We start from the raw sequence: 22,816 nt of genomic DNA, 5'->3' as shown, positions 1-22,816 counted from the left end.
ATCTTTGATAATTTGTCTCCAGCTTGCTGGCCTCGGAAATGTTTTCTGTAGAGGGCGCTGCGCCGACATCACCATGCCCATAAATAGCCACGCGCGCAATCCGTTGCTCAGTTCTGTTTTTCCGCGCTTCGTGGGGCCTTGGAACATCGTTGCTCAGTTCAGTCAGAATAAACCTTCTACATCTACTTGAATATACCAACTCGTTCTCGATGGCATCTTCATCGGAACCGACAACGCCACGATCCGGCTTCAAAAAATGTCGAGACTGTGGTAAAAAAATGTTGATAACGGATCCACACAGGATCTGCTTGTGGTGCTTGGGAGCCGAGCACCATTGTTCGGAGTGTGAGAACTGCATGTCCATGACGGCGAAAGCCTTGAAGGAGTGCAAGGGGAAGCTCGAGAGAGGTAAGTCAGTCAAAACCTCCTTGAAAGTTTCTTCAGCTGAGTCGAGGCATTCGTCTCCTCGCTGTCGAAAACATTCCCATTCTAGATCTCGAAGTAGCTCCCACCATTCGTCGAGATGAAGACACTCAAGGAAGAGACGTCGAAGATCCCCCTTCCTCGTCGTCTTCTGTTTCCCCAGAAAGGTTCTCCTGCCCCACAAAACACAGCTCTCAGGCTGAGTGGGAGGAATTCAGGAAGAAAATGTTAAGCGTCTTCGAGAAAGCGGCCTCGACCCCCTCGAAGACAGCTGAGGGTGATACCTTGGGTGAAAAACCCAAAAAATCAAAACGCCGCGAGTCGCTGCACCCGGTGAAACATTCTACCCGAGAGCGCCACAGGCCATCGGGTAAGAAGGCACCGTCTTCGACGCTGTCGTCGAAGTTCCCTTCGACGCATGGATCGGTGCCATCGACACCGTTGTCGAAAGGTTCTTCGACGCATCGGTCGATCGACTCGACGCCATCGTCGACGCCGACATTGACGCCGATGAAAGAGAAGACCACGGCTACTCCACAGCCAACGGTGATTCCAAGAGCCTCCGGCACGACGCCAAGACCGTCGTCGACATCCTCGAGTAGGATCCCGCTCCTCTCGAGTTCTTCAAGGCCTCTTCCAGTATTCTCGGCGCCTTCGAAGCCTGTCACATCGGCGTCGATGACATTGACGTTTTCTCGCCCATTAATGACGGGTTTGGCTCCTTCGGCCTTAGAAATGGGTTTTACACCATTTCAGAGGTCAGAGTACCCTGGATTATCTTCAATTTATGAAGAAGGGGAAGATTCTGACCAGGAAACCTTTGGGTTGCAGAGGACCACACTACCTGTTTCAGAGGATTTCAGCTTTGAGGAAAGAAGGTTGAAAGACCTACAGGAGTCATTACATGAGGCAAGTGGGCTGGACACTTCCCCAGAAGTGGAATTTGTTAAGCCAGACCCAGGGGAACATGCCGAAACACCCTATAGAAGAACCCTGATGGCAAGGATTATTGAATTTATGGGTTGGTCTGCGCCTTTGCCTGTTTTTCAACAGGATGACCTGACAGACATTTTAGACAAAGGTCCACAGGAGGATCCTGTGGTCCCCTTCCATCCAGCCTTACAAAGAAAGATTTCATCTAATTGGGAAACTCCTGAAGTTATCCCTGCTGTCAATAAATGATTGTCAGCCAATTATAGGGTAGCTGCAGCTGACCCTGAATAATTATCAAAACACCCGACTCCAGAGAGCCTGGTGGTACAAGCGGCAACTTCATCAAGCAGCAGGACCGCTTACCCTACTGTCCCACAGGATAGAGATGACAAGAGGTACGATTCTATGGCAAAGAAAGTCTTCTCTGCTTGTAGTATGGCGTTGAAGTCCATCAACGCCACCTGTACGCTCGCCAGGTTCAGTCACACACTGTGGGAGTGTGCTTCATCAGCGGCTGACTGCATACCCGAAGGAGAGGAAAAGGAAGCCTTCCTTACCATTATTAAAGATGGCAAGGATGCCATGTGTGAGTCACTTCAAACTGGCATCGATTCCGCTGACAGTATCAGCAGGGCCATGGCGGCAAGTACAACAATCCGCAGGCATGCGTGGTTGCGAATGTCTGGCTTTGCTCCAGATGTACAGGCCAGACTTTTAAATATGCCCTTTGACGGCTCTTCATTATTCGGAAAAAAGGCTGATGACAGTCTGGAAAAGTTGCAGACATCTAAAGCAGCGGCAAAATCGTTAGGAGCTGCAATCCGCCAAACTCCTTTTCGCCCCTCAGGAACCTCTGGAAGAGGAAAGTCCTTTCGCTATTATTCCGCATTCGGGAAAGGCAGAGGACAGCCGGCTCAAAGAGGCCAAAGGAGATCCACCTGAGGTGGACGGGTCAAAAGTACTAAAGCTGCAGCAGCAGCAGGTGCCTCTTTACCCTCGGCATCTGCATCAGCCGCCCCCAAACCACTCTGATGTCTTTCCACACAAAACACCGGTAGGGGGCAGGTTAACTCACCATCTGACGGAATGGCAGGCTATAACGTCAGATGCTTGGGCATTGGAGACAGTTGCCCAGGTTTACTGCCTACCCTTTCTACACATCCCTCAGAGTCATCCACCGGGGCACAGCTCTCTAAAAGTTCCAGATCCACTCCTCTTGCAGGAAATTATAGACCTGCTAGAGAAAGGTGCCATAGAACCGGTACCTGTAGCGGACAGGAACAAGGGCTGGTACTCCCCCTACTTTTTCATAGCAAAGAAGGACGGATGACTGAGACCCATCCTGGACTTACGAGAATTGAACAAGTTCCTCAGAAAGGACACGTACAAGATGGTAACTCTCTCTCAGATCCTTCAGGCCCTCCAGCTCCAGGACTGGCTGGCATCTCTGGACCTTCAGGATGCTTATTTCCATGTGCCAATCCATCTCAAACACAGGAAATACCCGAGGTTCGCAATTGGCGACTCTCATTATCAATTTCGAGTTCTGCCATTTGGGCTGACCTCTGCCCCGAGGGTCTTCACCAAGCTAATGTCGGTAGTTGCTGCGAGTCTAAGGAGGGAAGGGATCCGCGTCTACCCCTACCTGGACGATTGGCTGATCAGGGCTGTATCCTCGGAGCAAGCTCAGATCCAGCTAGATTATGTCTGCCACTTCCTTCACAAACTGGGCTTCTCCCTCAATTTAAAGAAGTCACAGATGATACCATCACAGAGACTCCAGTTCATTGGAGCGGTCCTGGACACTTCCCTGGGAAAAGCCTCGCCACCAGAGGTGAGGGCTCAAGATATTCTGCAGATGGTCACCACGTTTCAAAATGCCCAACGTCTCCCAGCCTTCGACATTTTGAGGTTGCTAGGCCTCATGGCATCCTGCATCTTCCTTGTGCCAGAGGCTCGCCGGAGATCTCTTCAGTGGGCACTGAGAACTCAGTGGTCGCAATTCTCAGGGAGAATGACAGATCTCCTCCGGATTCCGGACAAGGTAGCCCGCGACCTTCAATGGTGGACCTATCTAGAGAACATCTTGAAAGGAGAACTGTTTTGGCAACCATGGCCGGAGATAACAGTAGTCACAGACGCCTGACTCACTGGGTGGGGAGCCCATGCCAACGATTTGACCTTCAGCGGTCGTTGGTCTCCATCGGAGTCCAGACTACACATCAACCTATTGGAGCTGAGAGCGATCAGACTAGCGCTGAAAGCTTTCCTGCCATCAGTACAGGGGAGAAATGTCCTGATAATGACGGACAACACGGTGGCCATGCACTACCTCAACAAAAGAGGAGGCGTAGGATCACTACCACTGTGCAGAGAGGCAATGCATCTCTGGTTTTGGGAAATTCTGGAAGGAATCTCTCTATCGGCAGTCCACCTAGCCGGAGGGGAGAACTTGACAGCGGACGCTCTGAGCAGACAGAGCACAGTCTCCCACGAGTGGGAGCTAGCTCAGGAAGTCCTTCAAGAGATCTTCGCCCTTTGGGGAACCCCTTCAGGTGGATCTGTTCGCCACAAGCACCAACAGGAAGTGTGATCTGTTCTGTTCAAGGGAATTTTCCCAGAGAGGAGCTCTAGGAGACGCGTTCGTAGTGGACTGGGAGTTTCCACTCCTTTACGTGTTTCCACCAGTCCCTGTTATTCCTCAAATGATCAGGAGGTTGAGAAGATTCTGGAAAACCATGATCCTAATTGCCCCGGACTGGGCCAGGAGAACGTGGTACCCGGACCTTCTAGATATGTCCATCTGCCCTCCAATCCGTCTTCCACTCAAGGAGAATCTTCTCTCGCAGAAGGGAGGTCAGGTTCTCCATCCAGACATCAGAACCCTCAACCTTCATGCTTGGCTGCTGAAAGGGTGAGGTACAAGGATTGGGACCTTCCTGATGACGTCATGGAGGTGACGGAAGGCCAGAAGGCCAGCAACAAAGTCTTTATACCGCTGCCGTTGGAACAAATTTTGCAGCTGGTGTAGAGAAGGGAATATCGACCCTTTTTCATGTGGTACACCAACGGTGTTATCGTTTCTACTCTACTTGGCAAACTCAGGCCTTCAAGTTGCCACTGTAAAAGGCTATCTCGCAGTGCTTTCAATCTTCAAGCGCACTGCGGAGGAACCATCGTATTTCAAACTACCTCTAGTGATACAATTTCTCAAGGGATTAACTAATGTTTATCCTCCAAAACCATTCCAAGTTCCCTTTAAATTTAGTCTTAAACTTCCTAATGGGCACTCCATTCGAACCACTTCACTCTTGTTCGCTGAGATTTCTCACGTTTAAAACTGTCCTATTGGTAGCACTAACATCTGCTAGGAGGGTGAGCGAGCTACAAGCTCTCTCCTGTAAACCCCCACATACAATTTTCCACAAGGACAAAGTTGTCCTACAGGTGAAGCCTAATTTCCTCCCAAAGGTGGTTTCTGAATTTCATATTACTGAGAAAATTACCTTACCTTCGTTCTACCCTCCTCCCCATCCGAGGAAAGAGGAAGAAAGGCTGCATAGGCTGGACCCAAGGCAAGCTCTAAGCTTTTACATTAGCAGAATGGCTGGGATCAGGCAAGCAGACCAACTGTTTGTAGGATACTCGGGTCACAAGTTGGGATTACCAATAACAAAACAAACCATTTCCAGGTGGATTATTTTGGCCATTCTGGAATGTTACAAACTGGCAGGGAAAGAGCCACCCCAAAATCTTAGGGCTCATTCAACCAGGGGTATCCCAGCCTCTTCGGCCCTCCAAAGAGGGGTACCGGTCAGAGACATATGTGCGGCTGCCACATGGTTGTCCGCACATACATTCACAAAATTTTACAACCTGGATTCCTCCACTAGTCAAGAGACCAGATTTGGCAAAGTCGTATTACATTCGGTTCATCCCTAAAGGGTTACATGACATTCTTACTCCCACCTCCAATTACATGCCTCTGCTATGGGAGTCGATCAAAGATAAGGAATACGTCGGAGGACACAATCCCTTCGAAGAACAAGTTACTTCTTACCTTGTAACGTTCTTTCGATGGGATGTTCCTCCGACGTATTCCTAATCGCCCCTCCCATCCATCCCCGCAGTAATACTTCCCTTGCAGTTTACGCTCCTTCAAGGTCAAAAACCAATTCAGGCATGACTTTTCTTATGCTACAAAACGGAACTGAGCAACAGACGCCGCGCGTGGCTATTTATGGGCATGGTGACGTCGGCGCCGATACGGTGGCCGTCGAGGGACAACAACTCAGCGGACGTCGACGCGCTGCGCCCTCTACAGAAAACATTTCCGAGGCCAGCAAGCTGGAGACGAATTATCAAACATAAGGAATACGTCGGAGGAACTTGTTCTTCTTAAACATTACGTCTTTACAATACATGTTTTTCCAATTCACTTTCTATATGTTTTAGTAACCAGGCAAGGGTAAATATTAGAGGTCTGTGGTTGCCACTCATCATCCTGGCACACAGTGCTTCCAACCAATCCTCAAAGTCAATATTAACAAATGTCATTAACAAGTTTGTTCTCCGTTTTAAAATGGGAACATGTCAACATAAGGTGGTTCAGGGTTTCAGTAGTTTCCTTGCATGGAGAAAAGCGGCATTTCAGTACAACCTCTTCTCCATTCGCTTTTTTCCAGTGACCTGTCTTTTCTCTTGTGTGATACTGATTAAATTTGAAGCGCATATAGTAGCCTCGAATGCGATTGCAAGGATACATTTCGAGGTAAATACAGCGAGGAACTCTTTTTCTTGTGTACTGGACCAGTCCTGCTCAAATAATTTCTTTTTTACGTATCCCGGTCTTACACACAGATCATTGACTGTTAAATTCAGTTCGCCTAGAATACATAGCATTTCTTGTTGATATAGTTTCACAGAGCGAATGTTGTTCGTCAATTGCATGTGTTGTAAATCTTGGTATAGTGAGTTGTTAGGGGGCACGTTCATTTTGGCATAGTTGGATAACTGTCGCCATTTTCTTCTACAAGAGAGCAAAATAAAACCCAGTTCATGTCTTATTATGCAATTAGGTACTGCTAAAGATAGATGAAGAGCAGTTTTAAGAAGCCTCCCTTGTAGAATATCCAAACATTTGTTCATGGCTAATACATATGTCTAAGGTAAATAGTAGAACGCTTTCAACCTTTCGATTAAAGAAATCAATTAGCGGTACCAAGGAATCTTTGCAATATTTCACAGGTTTTACCTTCAGCTGTAGGGGTAACCGTCTAGCTTTTTGGTTTACTTGCTCCATCCATAGTTTTATTGAATTCATATTGGAGATGTAGTACCCAAGGTAAATGGTATCCGAGAGATGTGGTATCATTGTATTAACAATCTCCCATTGATATAGTTTACCCTTTTTATTTGCATCAAATACCATAATAGAAGTTTTTGTGGGATTTGGACTGAGGTTATGTGCTGTTGCAAATTCTTCAAAAAGATGTAATTTCCTTTGGAGGCCTGCTGGAGTTGGATCAAATATGATAATATCATCAGCGAAAGCTAACCACTGGAGGCGTAGTGCGCAAAGTTGAATTGAAAACAAGTTTTCCGCTTTCCATAGAAGGTCAAGATCGGACATGTAGAGATTGAAAAGAGTGGACACTAGGTTGCACCCCTGTTTAAGGCCAAGATATGTTTTTATTGGCTCATTTGTCTACCCTTCATGTGTTATCCTAATCCTATAAGATGTATCTGTGTGGAGGAGGACTATCCAATAGATTACTACAGGCGGAATAGCCAGCTTCTCCAACTTTCTCTATAATAGGTTTCTAACAATGGTATCAAAGGCTGCAGACATGTCTATAAGTGCCATAAATACAGGATAAGCGCCCTTATTTTTAGTTCCAGACAATATATGAGACATGACGGTAGCATTTAGAGTAGTACTCATTCCTTTTCTAAAGCCAGTTTGGAATTTTGAATAAAGCTTGTGCTGTGCAATGTGTTTTTCAAGTTCATATAGTAACAGTTTGGCAAAAATGTTGGCTTCAGTGTCAATGAGATAGAGGATGATAGTTCACTGGTCTGGAAGGATCCCCTTTTTTAAATATTGAAATAATAGTAGATGTTACCCAGGATTGAGGAATATTACCAGTGCAAATGATTAAGTCAAGCTTCATTTTGAGTATACTGGCCCATAATGCTGGTTCAGCTTTGTATACACAATGTGGGATCCCATCCGCGCCTGCAGCTGTTGACAACGTTCGCTTGCCAATTGCCCATTTTATATCCTGCAGCGACTATTTTAGATGTACCAAATCGCCATAGTGCACTAACTGATACCTGCATGTTTTAAATCTATCGGGAAGTGCGTACTTGGCACTCATGTATTCATACCATGTCCCAGCAGAGATGATATTCTAGGACAATGTCTTGTTATCATGATTCGATTGTTTAATCGCTTGCCGAGCCATGTCTACAGATCGATTTTATCAGTGCACAATTTACTTTGTTGTAATTTAGTACACGAGCACCTTTAACTTTTTTCTTATATTTCTGCAAAATATCTGATTTCGAAGATAGTGATAATTGGGGAAGAATCTTGATGTTGTTTTAGCATTCTCAGGTTTCTGTTTTTTTTTCCATTTTCAAGGCATTACACATGGGATCAAAATGATGGAAATGAGACTTGTTAACTGCTAAACATTTAACTCTAAAGTGTTTAGTGCATTGTTGATTATAGTGGCAACAATGGGTTCTCCTTGGGCAATAGAACGAGAATCATCTATTAGGAAATTTCGGTTCTTTTTAATATCAATAGACACATATTGAGCAAATTGCTTGCACAGCCCAGGGTTCCAACGAAGCGAGATGCTTTTATGATGTATCTCGGGGAATTCCAGTGATTGGGAGATATCCAATCGTGAATGATCCAAATAAAACATAATGCTAGAGGAGCATAATCCCCATAATTGATGGGATAAATGTTCACTGGGCCCACTAAGTGGGTGAAGTTATAGTAATGCAAAAGTAATCTATCCTAGAACTTTGTGAACCCCTACTCCAGGTAAACTGCTGACCTTTGTGATCGCTGTCAACAAAATCTATTGCCCAATCATTAAAGAATTCAATCCACCTCTTCCCTCTCGTACAGGCCACCCTTTCAACACTGCTTGTCTGGGAATCTGGAGAGCTCCATCCTGTTTTGCATGAAGAGTTAAAATCGCCTCCAATTATAATTTCAAAATCCCCTTCTTTCAAGAATATATGTTCCAAGCATTTGTCGATTTTCATCAAACATAAGGTCAATTGAAATATCGTCCGGATTCCAATATAGACTTACTAAAAGGATAGGTTTACATTTCGTTATGTAACTTCAACACTACAGCTAAAATATTGCCAGATTCCCACACAAGCTGCGAGTGACATGCAATATTGTTATTGATGGCAATTGCCAATCCTCCAGAGGGGCGGCCACGATTTTCCCTAGTTGCATGTGAACTATAGGTTCTAAACACTGGTAATATCAATGCCTCCATTTTCATGGTTTCTTGAATTAACATCACACTAGGAAATTGGGACTATGTTAGAGAAGCGAACCACTTTTGGAGGTTCTGAAACCCACAGAAGTTCTAAGATATAATAGTAAACTCTTTTTTAACTGATGGCAAAGCCGATGGTTTTGCTGTTTTGGTATTTAGCATCATTCTTGGAAGGGGCTCAACCCATACCATTTCCCTGTTTTTTCCCGCTATTGCCAGCATGTGGGGTATACATTGGTTCTCATCGTTACCGTTAGGTTTTTCACCCAGAGATTCGCCCACATTGGTTTTGTGTCCAGTTCAGGGTTGATAAAGAAATTCCTCTGCATTGGTTTCATTGCTAAATTTAAACAGTGAGAACCCCAATTCTTTGTGTTCGGATCTGCATGACCAAATATATTTAAGGACGGATGCAGATGGAAGATAACATAGCATTCTGTAATTATTCTGTCTGACTAAAGTGATCTTTGTAAGATCTGCATTAGTTAGGATTCTTAACTGCGTAATACGTGTGATTAAATCATGGAAATAAGGGAGATTAATTCTAGTCCTACCAAGTAGTTCAGCATTGCCTTCTACGCCAATGATGTACTCTACGTTCGAGTTATTTGGCGTATTTATTGAATTACTTTGACTTGGGCCCACAGAAGGAATTGGGTCATTATGCTTTGCTCCACATCCTAGGGGATGTGGAAGGGATTAACTTCTCAATGTTGCATAGGGTCAGTGGAGCTTCATCCTGCACTTTTGGTATGATTTCTTTAATTACAGCTTCTGATGTAATCAGCCCCTCCTCCAGGGCCTTTTGCAGGGTTTTTAGGACGCATTTCTATTTCATTATCATTAGGATGATTAGAGAAGAATTCCATAGAGATTTCCTACCCCCTGCAGGTGGGTGTTATAGTTACTCGGAATCATCGGTATGGGGTTTGTGATATTACCTAGTTAGACCGTTTCAGTGGATGGCAGCGACTTGAAACGATTTAGGTAATTATTTACCAAATTAGCCATATGCTCTACAACATTGGTCCCCGACAAAGGCCTTGCTTTGCTAGCACCCTCAATTATAATTAATTCATTTTGATCAGGTACGGGGTTAACGTCTAACCTTTTGCTTAGCACCACATGCCTCAAGATATGATCTCCGGTTAGCTGGCATATCATGAGCTTTAAGGTTAGCTTGAGATATTTTACTGCTGCCATTCGCCGAAAGCAGTATCCTAATAGGGGGTATCGGGGCATTTGACGTACACCTCCTTCCTTCAATTTGAAAGTAGGCATTTAGATTTGTTAGTTTCTTATCAGTCGGAAGGGAGGTTGTGGAACCATCATTCACGCACTGGATGGAGCTCGTAGTTGATTTGGCTCCTGGCTAATGTCACCTTTTGGGATGGATTCAGCGTTGCGACCGCCAGTTTCGCAACACCCAAAGTTGATGTTGATAACTCAGTCTAATTCGTTGGATTATCAGGTAATAGTACAGCTTGGCTTTCAGCAGATAGCTGATCAACATGAATAGGGTCTTCATCATTAATGCCTTTTGAGCTCTTAGTTAATTATTTTGTCATCCATAAATTTGTCGGGGATGGGATTTGTAGTTTTATTCTGTTTGTTTTTTGTTAGAAGCACTGCTTCTTTTTGTCTTTTTTCAGCCCTTTAAATGGCACACAAATGCATTTTCTTTGCGCGCCGAGACGTAAACCCAGCGTTGTCCTGTGGGCCTGTGTCATTGCTATCTACATTTTCCATTTGTTCCATTACTTTAAGTAGGGAGGATGGACTATCAGGTTGTTCTCTGTCTGGAAACAAGGATGAAGTATTCCCCTTCTTTTCGAGAGGTAGGAGATTATATTTGATTTCATCAATAACATTACTTAAAACCTTGATCTCCTCATTGATGCTAGGCATGCAGCCACAGGGGATGGGTGCATTTGGATAGAGAGTCCCTTCAACGGTGTTAATAGAGACAGTCCCAACATCCGTATAAGCACCAGATGGGAACTGCGTGCTTTTTGCACAAAATACCGTCTTAGGAGGTTCCTTAAGGGGCGCTATATTGGGGATCGTGTAGGACTCTCTGACTTATATAAATCCCTCTAGTCTGTCTATTTTTGTAAGCATTTGATTCATAGTACCCTTTATTTCTCTTATTTCCAAATGCGTCACATCATGCCCTTTATCTGATAAGTCTAAGATCCGTATTATTACCGGGAAAGTGTAAGGTTTTTGTTCCTCTGGATTGTGTGTAGGATTAGTATTAGAAGCAGACTCTTGCAAGCAACAGTTTGCACCATCAGTTGGTTCGGGTGATTAAAAGAATTAGTCACGCTTATGTCCTTTCTTAATATCGTTGTAAAAATGAAAGTTCTTGTAATTTGCGTGAGGCTGCCTATGGGAGCCTCTTGGCAGATCCTCTTCACCTGATCGATTGGTTATTGGCGGCTCCTTATCTATTGAACGTACAACAAGTGGGGTTAGCATTCCAATAGACAAGCGAACCTGTTTGTCTAAGTTGGCCATTACATCCGGTCCTATTTTGGAGATATCATTCATGGTATCGTTGATCAACAAGGATGTATTGAACGATTTCTCGTTCGCGTTCAACAGATTGTCATCTTCAATATCACAATCAGCCTGCATCGTCGCAGTCATCCCCATTAGTGCCGTGTTGGTATTATAACAGGAGCCATTGTGCGCCAAGGAGAAATGAATCTGGGCGACATGTCTAGATGGCTCGCATTCATCACCAAATTCCGATTCCATATGGGATTGGGCTAGTGCCTGTTTAGAAAGGTATATAGAAGGCATTTCACGCTCTTTTGGAGTAGTGGAGTCCAGGGACATTATACCAGCATAAGAGGTATTCCCTGATCATATACTTAAATCGGTGGTGTTGCTGAATGCGATTTAACAGGGGTAGAGATAGAACATCCGGGTGCCAGGAGGCATGGTTTAGTGACGCAGTGAGTCTAGGATAAAAGACCAATCAAACGTGAATAACGTGCGTGAGTATTAAGAACTATAGTGGGAGGATTAGGGAAGACAGAGCCTAGCCCACCCGCACAAGCTCAGCCCAGCCCACCTCCTCAACCAGTCAAAGCATGCACGAATAAAGTTAATTACTTTGGTAAGTAGAGTCCACAAAAGTCACTACGTAGCGTTTTGCCTCTTCAAAGCCAGCAGTGCTTTATCTTTCGCATACAGCCTTCAGGATAAGTTGCAGAGCAGGAGTCCAGCATCCGTGGAACGCAGTCCAACAGCACACTTGTTCCACACTTGAATGCGCCTGCATTCTCTGCTCTCAAGCAATAATGAAGCAAAAGCCACCTGCTGGTAGCTTTTGTTTATTACAGGTGGCTGGCTTTTGCTTCATTAGTGCTGCATGGGCAGAGCTTAAGGCAAGCACAGGAAGCTCATTAATTTCACAAAATAGATGCCTCCTGGTGCTTGACATTTTTGAGTTTGAGCCTCATTTGCTCAAAACTCTACATAGGAACTTAAAATACTTTTAATATAAATTTTTGATTATGGGCCATCTTTTTAGCCAATAACATTTTAGAGTGAACTATTCCTTTAAGGTCTTCATGCTCATTTGACGAGAGCAAAGCAGTAGCCATCCAGCAGCATGTGCCGCCATGGGAGGCTATATGCAGAGCAGGAGCATGGGCCTCTACTTCAGCTTTTTCACTACCCACTCGATTTCACTGCTAGTGCTGATTCCCAATTTGGATAAAGAGTTCAAAGAAATATCTTTGCAACAGTTGAAGATTCATCCTCCCTCAGTTACAGTGGTGCTTTGTACCCTCCCAAAAGTATGGAGAAAGGAGACGAAACCTAGTAAGGAAAAATTGCCCACTGTAGACTTAGCTTTGCGACGCAACGGTGTCCTCTACAATCATTGGGGGAAGACCACTGCGAGGAGAGCTAAGAAGCAATGAAGTGGGAAGCTAACACGGGAGGGGGGGAAGGTGGGCAATTTGTCAGCAAGGTATCTACAAAGAACCAGGGAAGTAAACAGTTGGGATCAGATCACCCAGTCTTCACTAGGGTGGGGAGTGAAGAGTGTGTGGACCTAGGTGTTGGGGGATGAGCAATTCTTTGAAGAGGAGAGTCTTGATCTCCTTCCTGAACTGTTGAAGCGAGAGGGTGAGTCTGGTGTTGACAGGGACGAGGTTACAGAGTGATGGGGCTTAAACGGAAAAGACCTGTATTCTGGTTCTTTACTTCCTGCACTGGCTGAGTTGAAGTCTGCAAATGCCCTTACTTCTGGTGGATCGTAGGTCTCCAGAGATGCTGAGTTTCTCAGTCAGGTAGCTTGGACAGTTGAGGGCGACAGCCTTGTAGATGATGCAGCAGGATTTGAAGATACATGCTCATAGCAGGGGCCATTGCAGTTTGATGGGGATCAGGGTGATGTGCTTGAATTTGCAGAACCCTTTTAGTCTGCTGCAGCATGCAGGACACATCTCACGGATGCCTGGGTATTCGCCGTAAGCCCTCCCAAAATGGCATTGCCACCATCCAGGTGGGAGAGGACCGAGGCTGGCCAGCAGATCTGAAGTTGTTTTCTGAGATGAAGGGCTTGATTTTCTGCAGGAGTGAACGTTGGTCCCAAGCTGCTGGAGGCTTGCTTGCGGGCTGCACAAATGCCTCCCTTACCTACCATGTAAGAACTCTTGCCATGTTTCCTTTGACACCAGTAAATGCCATGACATAGTAAGGAAGCATGCCACTCCCCCCACTTGCTTGTAAGAACACTTGTTGCCTTTGCCTTTAATGTGAGTACAAATTTCCATGCCACAGTAGTACCCAGCCAGTCCCATCATAGTACCCTTCCCCCACCCAAACCCACCTTCACGTAATAACCCACTTAAGTTGGCTTTGCTAAAAAACACCAGTAAAACATGCTGTGCCCCAGTCCCAAAAAATGTCATGCTCCAACGTCCTTCCGTGGCCCCCAGCCTTGCATTCACACACTCTCTCTGTGTGTGTCTCTCCCTCTCTCCCTCTCTTCCTCCCTCTCTCCCTCCCTCTCTTCCTCCCTCTCTCCCTCCCTCTCTTCCTCCCTCTCTCCCTCCCTCTCTCCCTCTCTCCCTCCCTCTCTCCCTCCCTCTCTCCCTCCCTCTCTCCCTCCCTCTCTCCCTCCCTCCCTCTCTCCCTCCCTCTCTCCCTCCCTCCCTCTCTCCCTCCCTCTCTCTCTCCCTCTCTCTCTCTCTCTCTCTCACACTCTCTCCCCCTCTCTCTCTCACACTCTCTCCCCCTCTCTCTCCACCTCCACCTCTCCCGGTGTTTGTCCCTTACCTGCTGTTTTAATACTGACTCGTTGCTGCATCCTCAGCTGCTCCATAGGCCTCTGGGTAACGCTCAGCAGTAAGAGCCTCCTCGTTCCTGGCATGCGCAGTGCGTGAAATCCGGAGAGCAACATCTGCTGCTCAGTCTGCAGGGTGAAATCTGTAGATGTCCACAAAGCACTGCCTACAGGAGCCCTACACATGCATACATAGAAGCTAGAAATTAACTGGAAAGATGTTACATCTTCTATATTTTTCAAACTGGCAACAGATTTTCAACCTGCAAATGGCTACAAATGTATCCTAGTTCTCCATCAAGGGCATTCTTAGTGTATATATATTTCTGAGGCTTGTGGAATCTGCTTAGATCACATGCTGTGCATAGGCCGACATCTAGTGGAAGCTGCGGAGTATTACAGTTTGTTTTTCGAAACTCGAAAATGGGCGTCGACACAAGGCGTGCCAGTAATACTATCCCTAGTGTGATGTCCACTGTACCCAAGATCCCTCACGCGTCTAGGATCCTCAGATTGTTTTTTTCCGCCATACTGGTCGGAAGCATTTTGCGGAGTCCCCTGGCCTTAGCCATACTTTTGCTAAAATATAAAATAATAATCTATTCACATCCTTCCCCACCCCAACGTCGAACTTCGACACTCGACATCGGCTGGAGAAGAAATCGACCGTCGGCTGCTGCACGACGGATTTGGGCCTCGGAAGGCCGCTGGCCTCGGCCCTGCAAGTAGGGAGAGTGGGGGGTGGTACATACTCTACACTCTTGGTATATAGGTACACCTTATACATTTCCTACACTTAACAGCCCGCTGCCTCAAGGTGCGTATGGAGGGTACCCCTTTTCAATTCTGCCCCAAGTGCAATCGCAAATACCCTTGGGTCGACAGGCACGCCACGTGCAATCTCTGCTTGCCGAGGGACCACCCCGAAGCGAACTGCAGAGCGTGTAGTAGGTTTAAACCTAAGACACTTAAGGACCGTTCAACGAAGCGTTGGGCCCACCACGCCAGGCAGGCGGCCATGGCAGCGGAGGGCGCCTTCAGCGATGGCAGCGACGCCGTACTTTCGGACGACGAGGGCATTTCAGCGTCGAAAGACAGCCGAGCGCAGGTCCCCGACCTCGGAAGGTCGTCCGGCAGGGCGGCTATGGGGAAGACCCCCGGCGACACAAGAGCTTCACATACTACACACACTAAACACACTAAGTCCAACCGAGACTCGACGTCGAGTTCTCGGAAAGAGGCACAGACAGAACGGTCCGATTCGGTGTCCTCTGGGCGCTCTCGATCTAGATCGCCGCATGACTCCAGGCAATCATCCACTCTTGCCAAGATTGCCTCTCTCCCTAGGCTAACAGATGTTTGATCGTCGGAAGACGATGACGACTTCCAACCCCCGGCCGCGCTCCAGGAGTCGGAGCCCGCAATTAAAGCCAGCGAGGCCCCACGCTCGAAGGACAGGGACACCTCTCCCGATCCTTGACGTCAGGCGTCGAAAAACTCCGGAGCCACTAAGGGAAAGGGAAAACATTTTTCTACGCACGGGGAGGGGGGAAAACAGCAGAAGAAACTACCTGTACATTCTTCCACACCTGTGAAACACTCCACCCCCCTAAACAGACAGACAAGCCCAGGTCTGCTGATAGGTCCACAACCAGCAAAGCTACTCAAGATAAATACCATAGACTTGCTGAGAGCGTCATTCCCAGTTCCAAAAAATGGTCCAGTGAAGACATAGATAGGGTCATGTCAAGAATGTCTTCTTTGGCTGATTTTTATGATAAAAATCCAGAACATTTCCTCTCGTATGATCCACAAGGGGCCACACCCTCAGGCTCTACTGATCCTATCCCCCCGAGTAAGAAGGCCCGGTTTGAAACCCTGATGAGGTCTGAACCCTTCGAGGTACAACCTTACGCAACTCCATACTCACGCTATCAAGGAGAGGCTTCCTTTTGTGAAGACCAAGAATTTGGTATGATAGAAGAGCAAACCGGCTACTATGGGGATGATGAGGACCAGGAAGAAGGAGAGGATGACCCAGAAACATACAGAGTAGATTCCCTGGTAGAGAACGAAGCCCCGGTTACCGACTCCCCGGTCGATAACCAACCCCTCCTAAATGAGGTTCTCGCTCGCGCAGCAGAACATTTCCACATTGACACCCACGGTGTACAGGAGGAAAGGGACGTCGCAGAAGAGTTAGTGGGAGAAAGGAGGCCTGTTGCCCAGACCATCCCTAGCCTTAAATCCATTCAGCGGAGAATAGATCCGTCCCTTGTGAACCCAAACCTCACCAGAGCAGTCAATCCCAGGGTTGAAAAACTTTTCACGGCGGCACAGTCTGACCCTCTCTATATAAGAGGACATCTGAAGCCAGACTCCCTAGTTGTCACCAACACTCGTAAGAGGGCTGGGACACCCTTGTCTTCGTCAGAAGCTCCTCCCGACAAGGAGAGCAAAAAACTATATGGTTTCGGCAGGAAGGTAGCCTCAACGTCCGCCTATCAAGCAAGGATTGCTAACTCCACCACCCTGTTGGCCAGCTACAACTGCCATCAGTGGGAAGAAGTCACGGCTATCATAGCCTCTGCTCCTGAACCGTTAAAGGGCCAATTAGCTCGGATTTCCGCAGAGGGTAGAGCCGTGTCTGGTTGCATTTTGAAAGCAACCTTCGACGCCGCGGACAACGCAGGCAGATTGATAGCAGAAGGTACTGTTATCAAGAGACATGCGTGGTTACGGCAGTCTGGTTTTAAGGCAGAAACACAAGCATCATTGTTAGACAAACCGGTGTAAACCGATCTGTTGTTTGGTAAGGCGGTCGAAGACGCACTGAAAAATGCCAAGGACGAATACGAGACACTCAAATCCCTTAGCCAGTTAACCAATAAGCCCCCTAACCAGAGAGGGAATAGCAATTTTCGTCGCCCACGCGGCCAAAATTCCCAGAGAGGATCTAACTATTCCCAGGGGCAGGGTACACAGTGGAACAACAACCAACAGTCTACCCAGGGTTACGGCAGAGGTAATAGGAGAGGTTGTGGTAAAGGCAGAGGCAGCCCCAGCAAGTGAGGCGGCACGCCTCCACCAAAGCAGTGACGCTCAGTTCAGGGTCCCTTATCACGCAACCCCAGTAGGGGGACGCATTTCAAACTTCAACCAGGCTTGGGAAGGGATCACATCAGACAGATGGGTGCTGTCAACAGTATCCACAGGATATTGTATAGAGCTACTGCAGCGTCCCCGGAACCATCCTCCACGACAAAGAGTACACTCCTTAGAACATCAGAAGATTCTCCTCGAGGAGATCGCCATTCTTCTACCAAAGGACGCGATAGAACTCGTCCCGGGACACCAGGCAAACAAGGGTATTTATTCAACTTACTTCCTTGTGCCAAAGAAAGACTTGACAATGCGCCCAGTATTGGATTTACGGCCTGCCAACAGGTATGTCAAGCCCCAAAAATTTTGTATGACCACGCTACAAGAGGTAATCCCCCTCCTAAAAAAGGGGGATTACATGGCAACCTTGGATATGAAAGATGGTTATTTTCATATTTCCATTTTCCCAGCGCACAGAAAGTACTTGCGCTTCAAGGTGGACAGTCGCCACTACCAATTCAAGGTACTGCCCTTCGGGATAGCTTCAGCACCAAGGGTATTCACCAAGGTACTGGCGGTGGCGGCTGCACACCTACGCAGGGAGGCAATCCCAGTGTACCCTTATCTAGACGACTGGCTCATAACGGGGGAAACCCCAGGAATTTGCAGGACAAACATTCAAAGGACTATCGACCTCCTCCACGAGTTAGGCTTCTTAATCAACGAGAAGTCAAGCCTGGTGCCAAGCACCTCTAAACAATTCCTAGGAGCAATCCTGGATACCCAGGAAGGGTTGACCTTTCCTTCAGAAGAAAGAATTCGGAATATACTACTGCAAATTCCGCATTATCAGTCCGGTCAACAAATAACAGTACGCAAAGCAATGCGTTTACTGGGCATGATGGCGTCATGCATTTACCTGGTCCCCCACGCGCGCCTGCGCATGCGTCCCATGCAGGAATGGTTGGTGAAACAGTGGTCTCAGGCAAGTGGTCAGTGGGACGATCTAGTGGTCGTTTCGCCAACACTGGTACAAAGCCTTCACTGGTGGACAAGAGAAAATCTTGCACAGGGGAAACCCTTTTACGATCCCGAAGTACAGGCAGTAGACACTACAGATGCATGTCTGACGGGATGGGGAGCTCACCATCTCCACCACACAGCTCAGGGTCTCTGGTCTCACTCAGTGGCCAAGAACCACATCAACCTGCTAGAGCTTCTGGCAGTATTCAGAGCGCTTCGGGCATTCGAGCCCCACCTACTAAACCTGTCAGTGCAAATCCAGACGGACAGCACTACAGCCATGTTCAACCTGAACAAGCAAGGAGGGACTCGCTCGCCAAATCTGTCCAAGCTTGCCCAGAAAATCTGGATATGGGCACTCACACGGAACATCTTCCTGTCATCACAACATGTTCCAGGGGAGCTCAATTCCCTAGCGGATGCTCTGAGCAGAGACTCCCTACCAGAGGAACACGAATGGGTTCTTCACAGAGAGGTCGTAGAAGATCTCTTCTCTCAGTGGGGTTTCCCCACTATAGACTTATTCGCCACAAGCGAAAACAGACAATGCCCAGGATTTGTATCCAGGTTCCCCCAACCAGACTCCCAGGGGAACGCCCTGTGGATGAACTGGTCAGGGATGTTTGCGTACGCTTTTCCACCAACTCCTCATCAGGAAAGTGGTGAACAAGATGAACAGGGAGTCAATGACGCTCGTCCTAGTTGCTCCCATGTGGGCAAGACAACCGTGGTTCCCACACCTACGCAGGATGGCGGTGTGCGAGCCCATCAAACTTCCAGCCTGGTACAACCTACTGTCCCAGCACCAAGGTCAAACAGTGCACCAGCAACCCAACTCAATGAACCTGGCAGCATGGCTCCTGAGGTCATAGAGTTTGGACACCTCAATTTGCCACAGAGGTGTATGGACATCCTAAAGGAATTTAGGAAACCAAACACAAGGCACTGTTACTTTGACAAGTGGAAGAGGTTCGTTATCTGGTGCCAGAGTAGACACATCAACCCAGTTGATTGCACTCCTTCCACTATTGTTACATACATGCTCCACCTGCTAGATGCAGGATTGGTTTTTAACTCACTGAAAGTACACCGGCAGCCCTCTCGGCTTACACCACTTCCCATAGCAAGGTTTCGTGGTGGAAAGTACCAGTAGTTAAAGCCTTCATGGAAGGAGTAAAGAGACTTCACCCCCCTATTTCAAACCCACCACCAGGGTGGGACCTTAATGTGGTGCTAGCCAAGCTCATGGGCCCCCCTTTCGAACCCATGCATAAAAGCAGTCTCAAACACCTGACTTATAAAACGGCCTTCTTAGTAGCTATTACTTCTATAAGAAGGGTCAGTGAAATTCAGGCTCTCAGTGCAGGATCCCTTCTTTACTATCCATAAAGACAAACTGGTTTTACGCACACAGCCTAGGTTCTCACCTAAATTTATATCAAAATTCCATGTAAACCAGTCCATCGAGCTTCCGGCTTTCTTCCAGAACCCGCAAAGCTCGGCTGAGGTGAAACTACACACCCTAGATGTGCGTAGGGCGGTCCTCTACTATGTAAATAAAACCAGACCGCTAAGGAAAACAGATCAACTGTTTGTCTCCGTAGCTACAGGCAGAGAGGGGGATCGCGTCTCTAAAGGTGCCATCTTGAAGTGGATTATTAACTGTATCCAGCTGTGTTACTCACTCTCTGAAAAGACTCTGCCTTTTACGCCAAGGGCCCACTCTACTAGAGGCATTGGGGCCATTCTGGCTTTCATTGCAAATGTACCCCTTGATAACATTTGCAAAGCAGCTACCTGGAGCTCTATTCACACTCAGCATTACTGCATTGACACCCATTCCAAGGCAGATACACAAGTGGGACAAGCGGTTCTAAGACACTTATTTGCTCATGACCCTTCTCACATCCCACCTCCTTCTTCAGGTACTTCTCGCTAAAATATGTGATCTAAGCAGATTCCACAAGCCTCAGAAGGGATACATTACTCACCGTAATTGTATGTCTGATGCCTGTATCTGCTTAGATTCACATGCAACCCATCCTTCCTCCCCTCTGAGAGAAGACGCATGGTTGCTTGTAGTCTTACCTTTCTATCTGCTTGGATTATCTGTACTTGCGCTACTCCTCATGCTACCTCATGTCAGAAAAAATACAATCTGAGGATCCTAGACGCGTGAGGGATCTTGGGTACAGTGGACGTAACACTAGGGATAGTATTACTGGCACGCCCTGTGTCGACGCCCATTTTTGAGTTTCGAAAAACAAACTGTAATACTCCGCAGCTTCCACTAGATGTCTGCCTATGCACAGCGTGAATCTAAGCAGATACAAGCATCAGAAATACGATTACGGTGAGTAATGTATCATATATATATATATATATATATATATATATATCTCTAGTGCTTTCCCGCTGAAGACCTATCCTGGAATAAACCAGTAGTTCATTTTTCAAGGTGCTTAATAGAATACTGAAGCTCACTTATACACCCTTTATCGCATACTGGTGAAGATTTTAGCTGCCTTAAAGTGATGTTTTTTTCTTCTCTTTTTATATCTAGCTGCCGATCTGCCTGTTCTATTTTTGTTCCATCTCTGTGTAAATGTAGCAAATCTGTGATTTTATGGTGGGACTTTGAAATAATATTACTTTACATTGGAATCAGAAATTTGTTTTAAATTGATTTTGAGCCATAATGATAATTTGTAGGCAAGTGTTAGGAGATGTTATCGAAGCATGTCAGAGGTTTAGTTCATTGACCGTTATCAACCAGCACTCATACCTAGGCCTTGCGTTATTTCTCCAAGGTCAACAGTTTGTACATGTTTTCAACAGTACTGCTAATGATTCATACAGTATGTTGCTACTTCATTAAATTCATATGGTCCTCGTACATCCCTGTAATTTGTTATCAAGAAATGCTGTTTCACAAATCATGAATAATTTAGTTTTTTGCTTTTACATTTAAGGGAAAGAATGAACCTTTCAAAGAGTGCTACCTGGGGCATCTGAAGCAATTCAAACAAACCAAACTTTCACCTTCTACAAAGTACACGTTTCGATTAGCTGCAAAAAATGAAATTGGAATAAGGTACACCAGCTTTGTTTATCTTGGGATATTTTCAAATACTTTTCCATATTTTGTAAAATGTACATTACACTTATCTAATTTTTCAGTGACTTTAGTGAGACTGTGCTGTTCTACACGGCAGGAAGCGTCCCACCTGCACCATTACCCCCGAAGCTGATTCAAGCAGGCGTAACTTGGTTATCCTTAGAGTGGTACCCACCCAATGGAGTATCTTCAGATGAAGCTCTCACTTACATTTTGGAAATGGAAGAAGAAGCATCTGTGAGTATTATTCATATAAATTGTAATGCTTCTATTCATACAATGTTCAGACTGAGTTAGTTTATCCGATTGTGCCTTGAATGGCTGAACAACAAATATTTGTCTTCGGGTTAGTATTTTTGTGAAGTTTCTCCATTTATTTAACAGTAAAATCTCTAGCTGCAGATACTATGCATCTAAGAAAGACGTTCTTGGTAACTATCCAGGCAATAGTACTTTACCCTCTAGTTTCTGGCAGTGCCATTCTTTTTTGGAGCACAGGAAATGTATGTGCTACGCAGCAGCATGTCTAATCAAAGGGCAATCAACACATGACTCTTACTGGACCGTGATAGCACTTTACTTGATAAAAGATGCTTCATTTTCAAGATGATGCATATTAGGCAATATTGTATGCAGTACCCTGTGGGAGACTGCACCAGCCTTGTCCTCTTGGCAATAGTTAACCTAACCTTTGGTATAAGCATGTACTACACAAGTTGGTAGAGTGACTGAGAAGCCAGGCTTATCTCAAGAATAAACACTTTTCGAATGGATTGTGTCCTCCCACGTATTCCTCATCTTGTGATAATTCGTTATCTCCAGCTTCGCTGCTTCGGAAAACAAAAATGTTCTCGGCAGAGGGCGCTGTGCTCGAGGTTGTGGCGTTGATTGTCCCTCGACGGGCTCTGTACCGCGTCGACGTCACCGATGGTGTAAATAGCTCGAGCCGCGCCCGTTGCTTCAGTTCCGTTTTTCCGATCGCTTCGCTATCGAGAATGGCGTGCTTCTACTTTCTGTGTAGAAAATGTCGTCATCTTCAACGCCTTCGACACCCAGGACTGGGTTCAAGAAGTGTGCAGATTTTGGGTCTAAGATGATCACCGATCCCCACCGGATTTGTCTCTGGTGTCTCAGTTCCAGTCACCGAACCGACGACTGCGGGTCTTGCCAGTCTGACCGAGAAAGATCTTTGAGAGAGGAGAGGTAAACTGTCGGTGGGGAGGCAGGCCTCAAAGAAGGCTATGTCAAAAAGACACAAGAAAGCGACTGATTATAAGGAATCGGATCGTCATAGGCACTTAGAGATTTCGATCTAGGAGTAGATCGAGACACTCTTCGTCATCATCGAAAAAAATTAAGAGGAGACATAGATCT

At 46.4% G+C, this 22,816-nt stretch overlaps 1 protein-coding gene across 2 annotated transcripts in view; it reads left to right on the top strand.

Annotated features, from left to right (window-relative positions):
* Positions 1-22,816, top strand: part of LOC138481032 (fibronectin type-III domain-containing protein 3a-like) — a 2,755,868-nt gene that overhangs the window by 1,234,667 nt on the left and 1,498,385 nt on the right. For both annotated transcript variants that reach the window (XM_069612893.1, XM_069612892.1), the window contains 2 exons: positions 21,297-21,418; positions 21,505-21,679. In XM_069612893.1, the coding sequence (XP_069468994.1) occupies positions 21,297-21,418; positions 21,505-21,679 (297 nt within the window). The remainder of the gene's footprint in view (positions 1-21,296; positions 21,419-21,504; positions 21,680-22,816) is intronic.

This window comes from Ambystoma mexicanum, chromosome 5p (genome assembly GCF_040938575.1).
Source record: "Ambystoma mexicanum isolate Mex_15411 chromosome 5p, UKY_AmexF1_1, whole genome shotgun sequence".
Classification (NCBI taxonomy): Eukaryota; Metazoa; Chordata; class Amphibia; order Caudata; family Ambystomatidae; genus Ambystoma; species Ambystoma mexicanum.
Note: the sequence above shows the minus strand (reverse complement) of the source record. Positions and strands in the feature narration are given on the sequence as shown.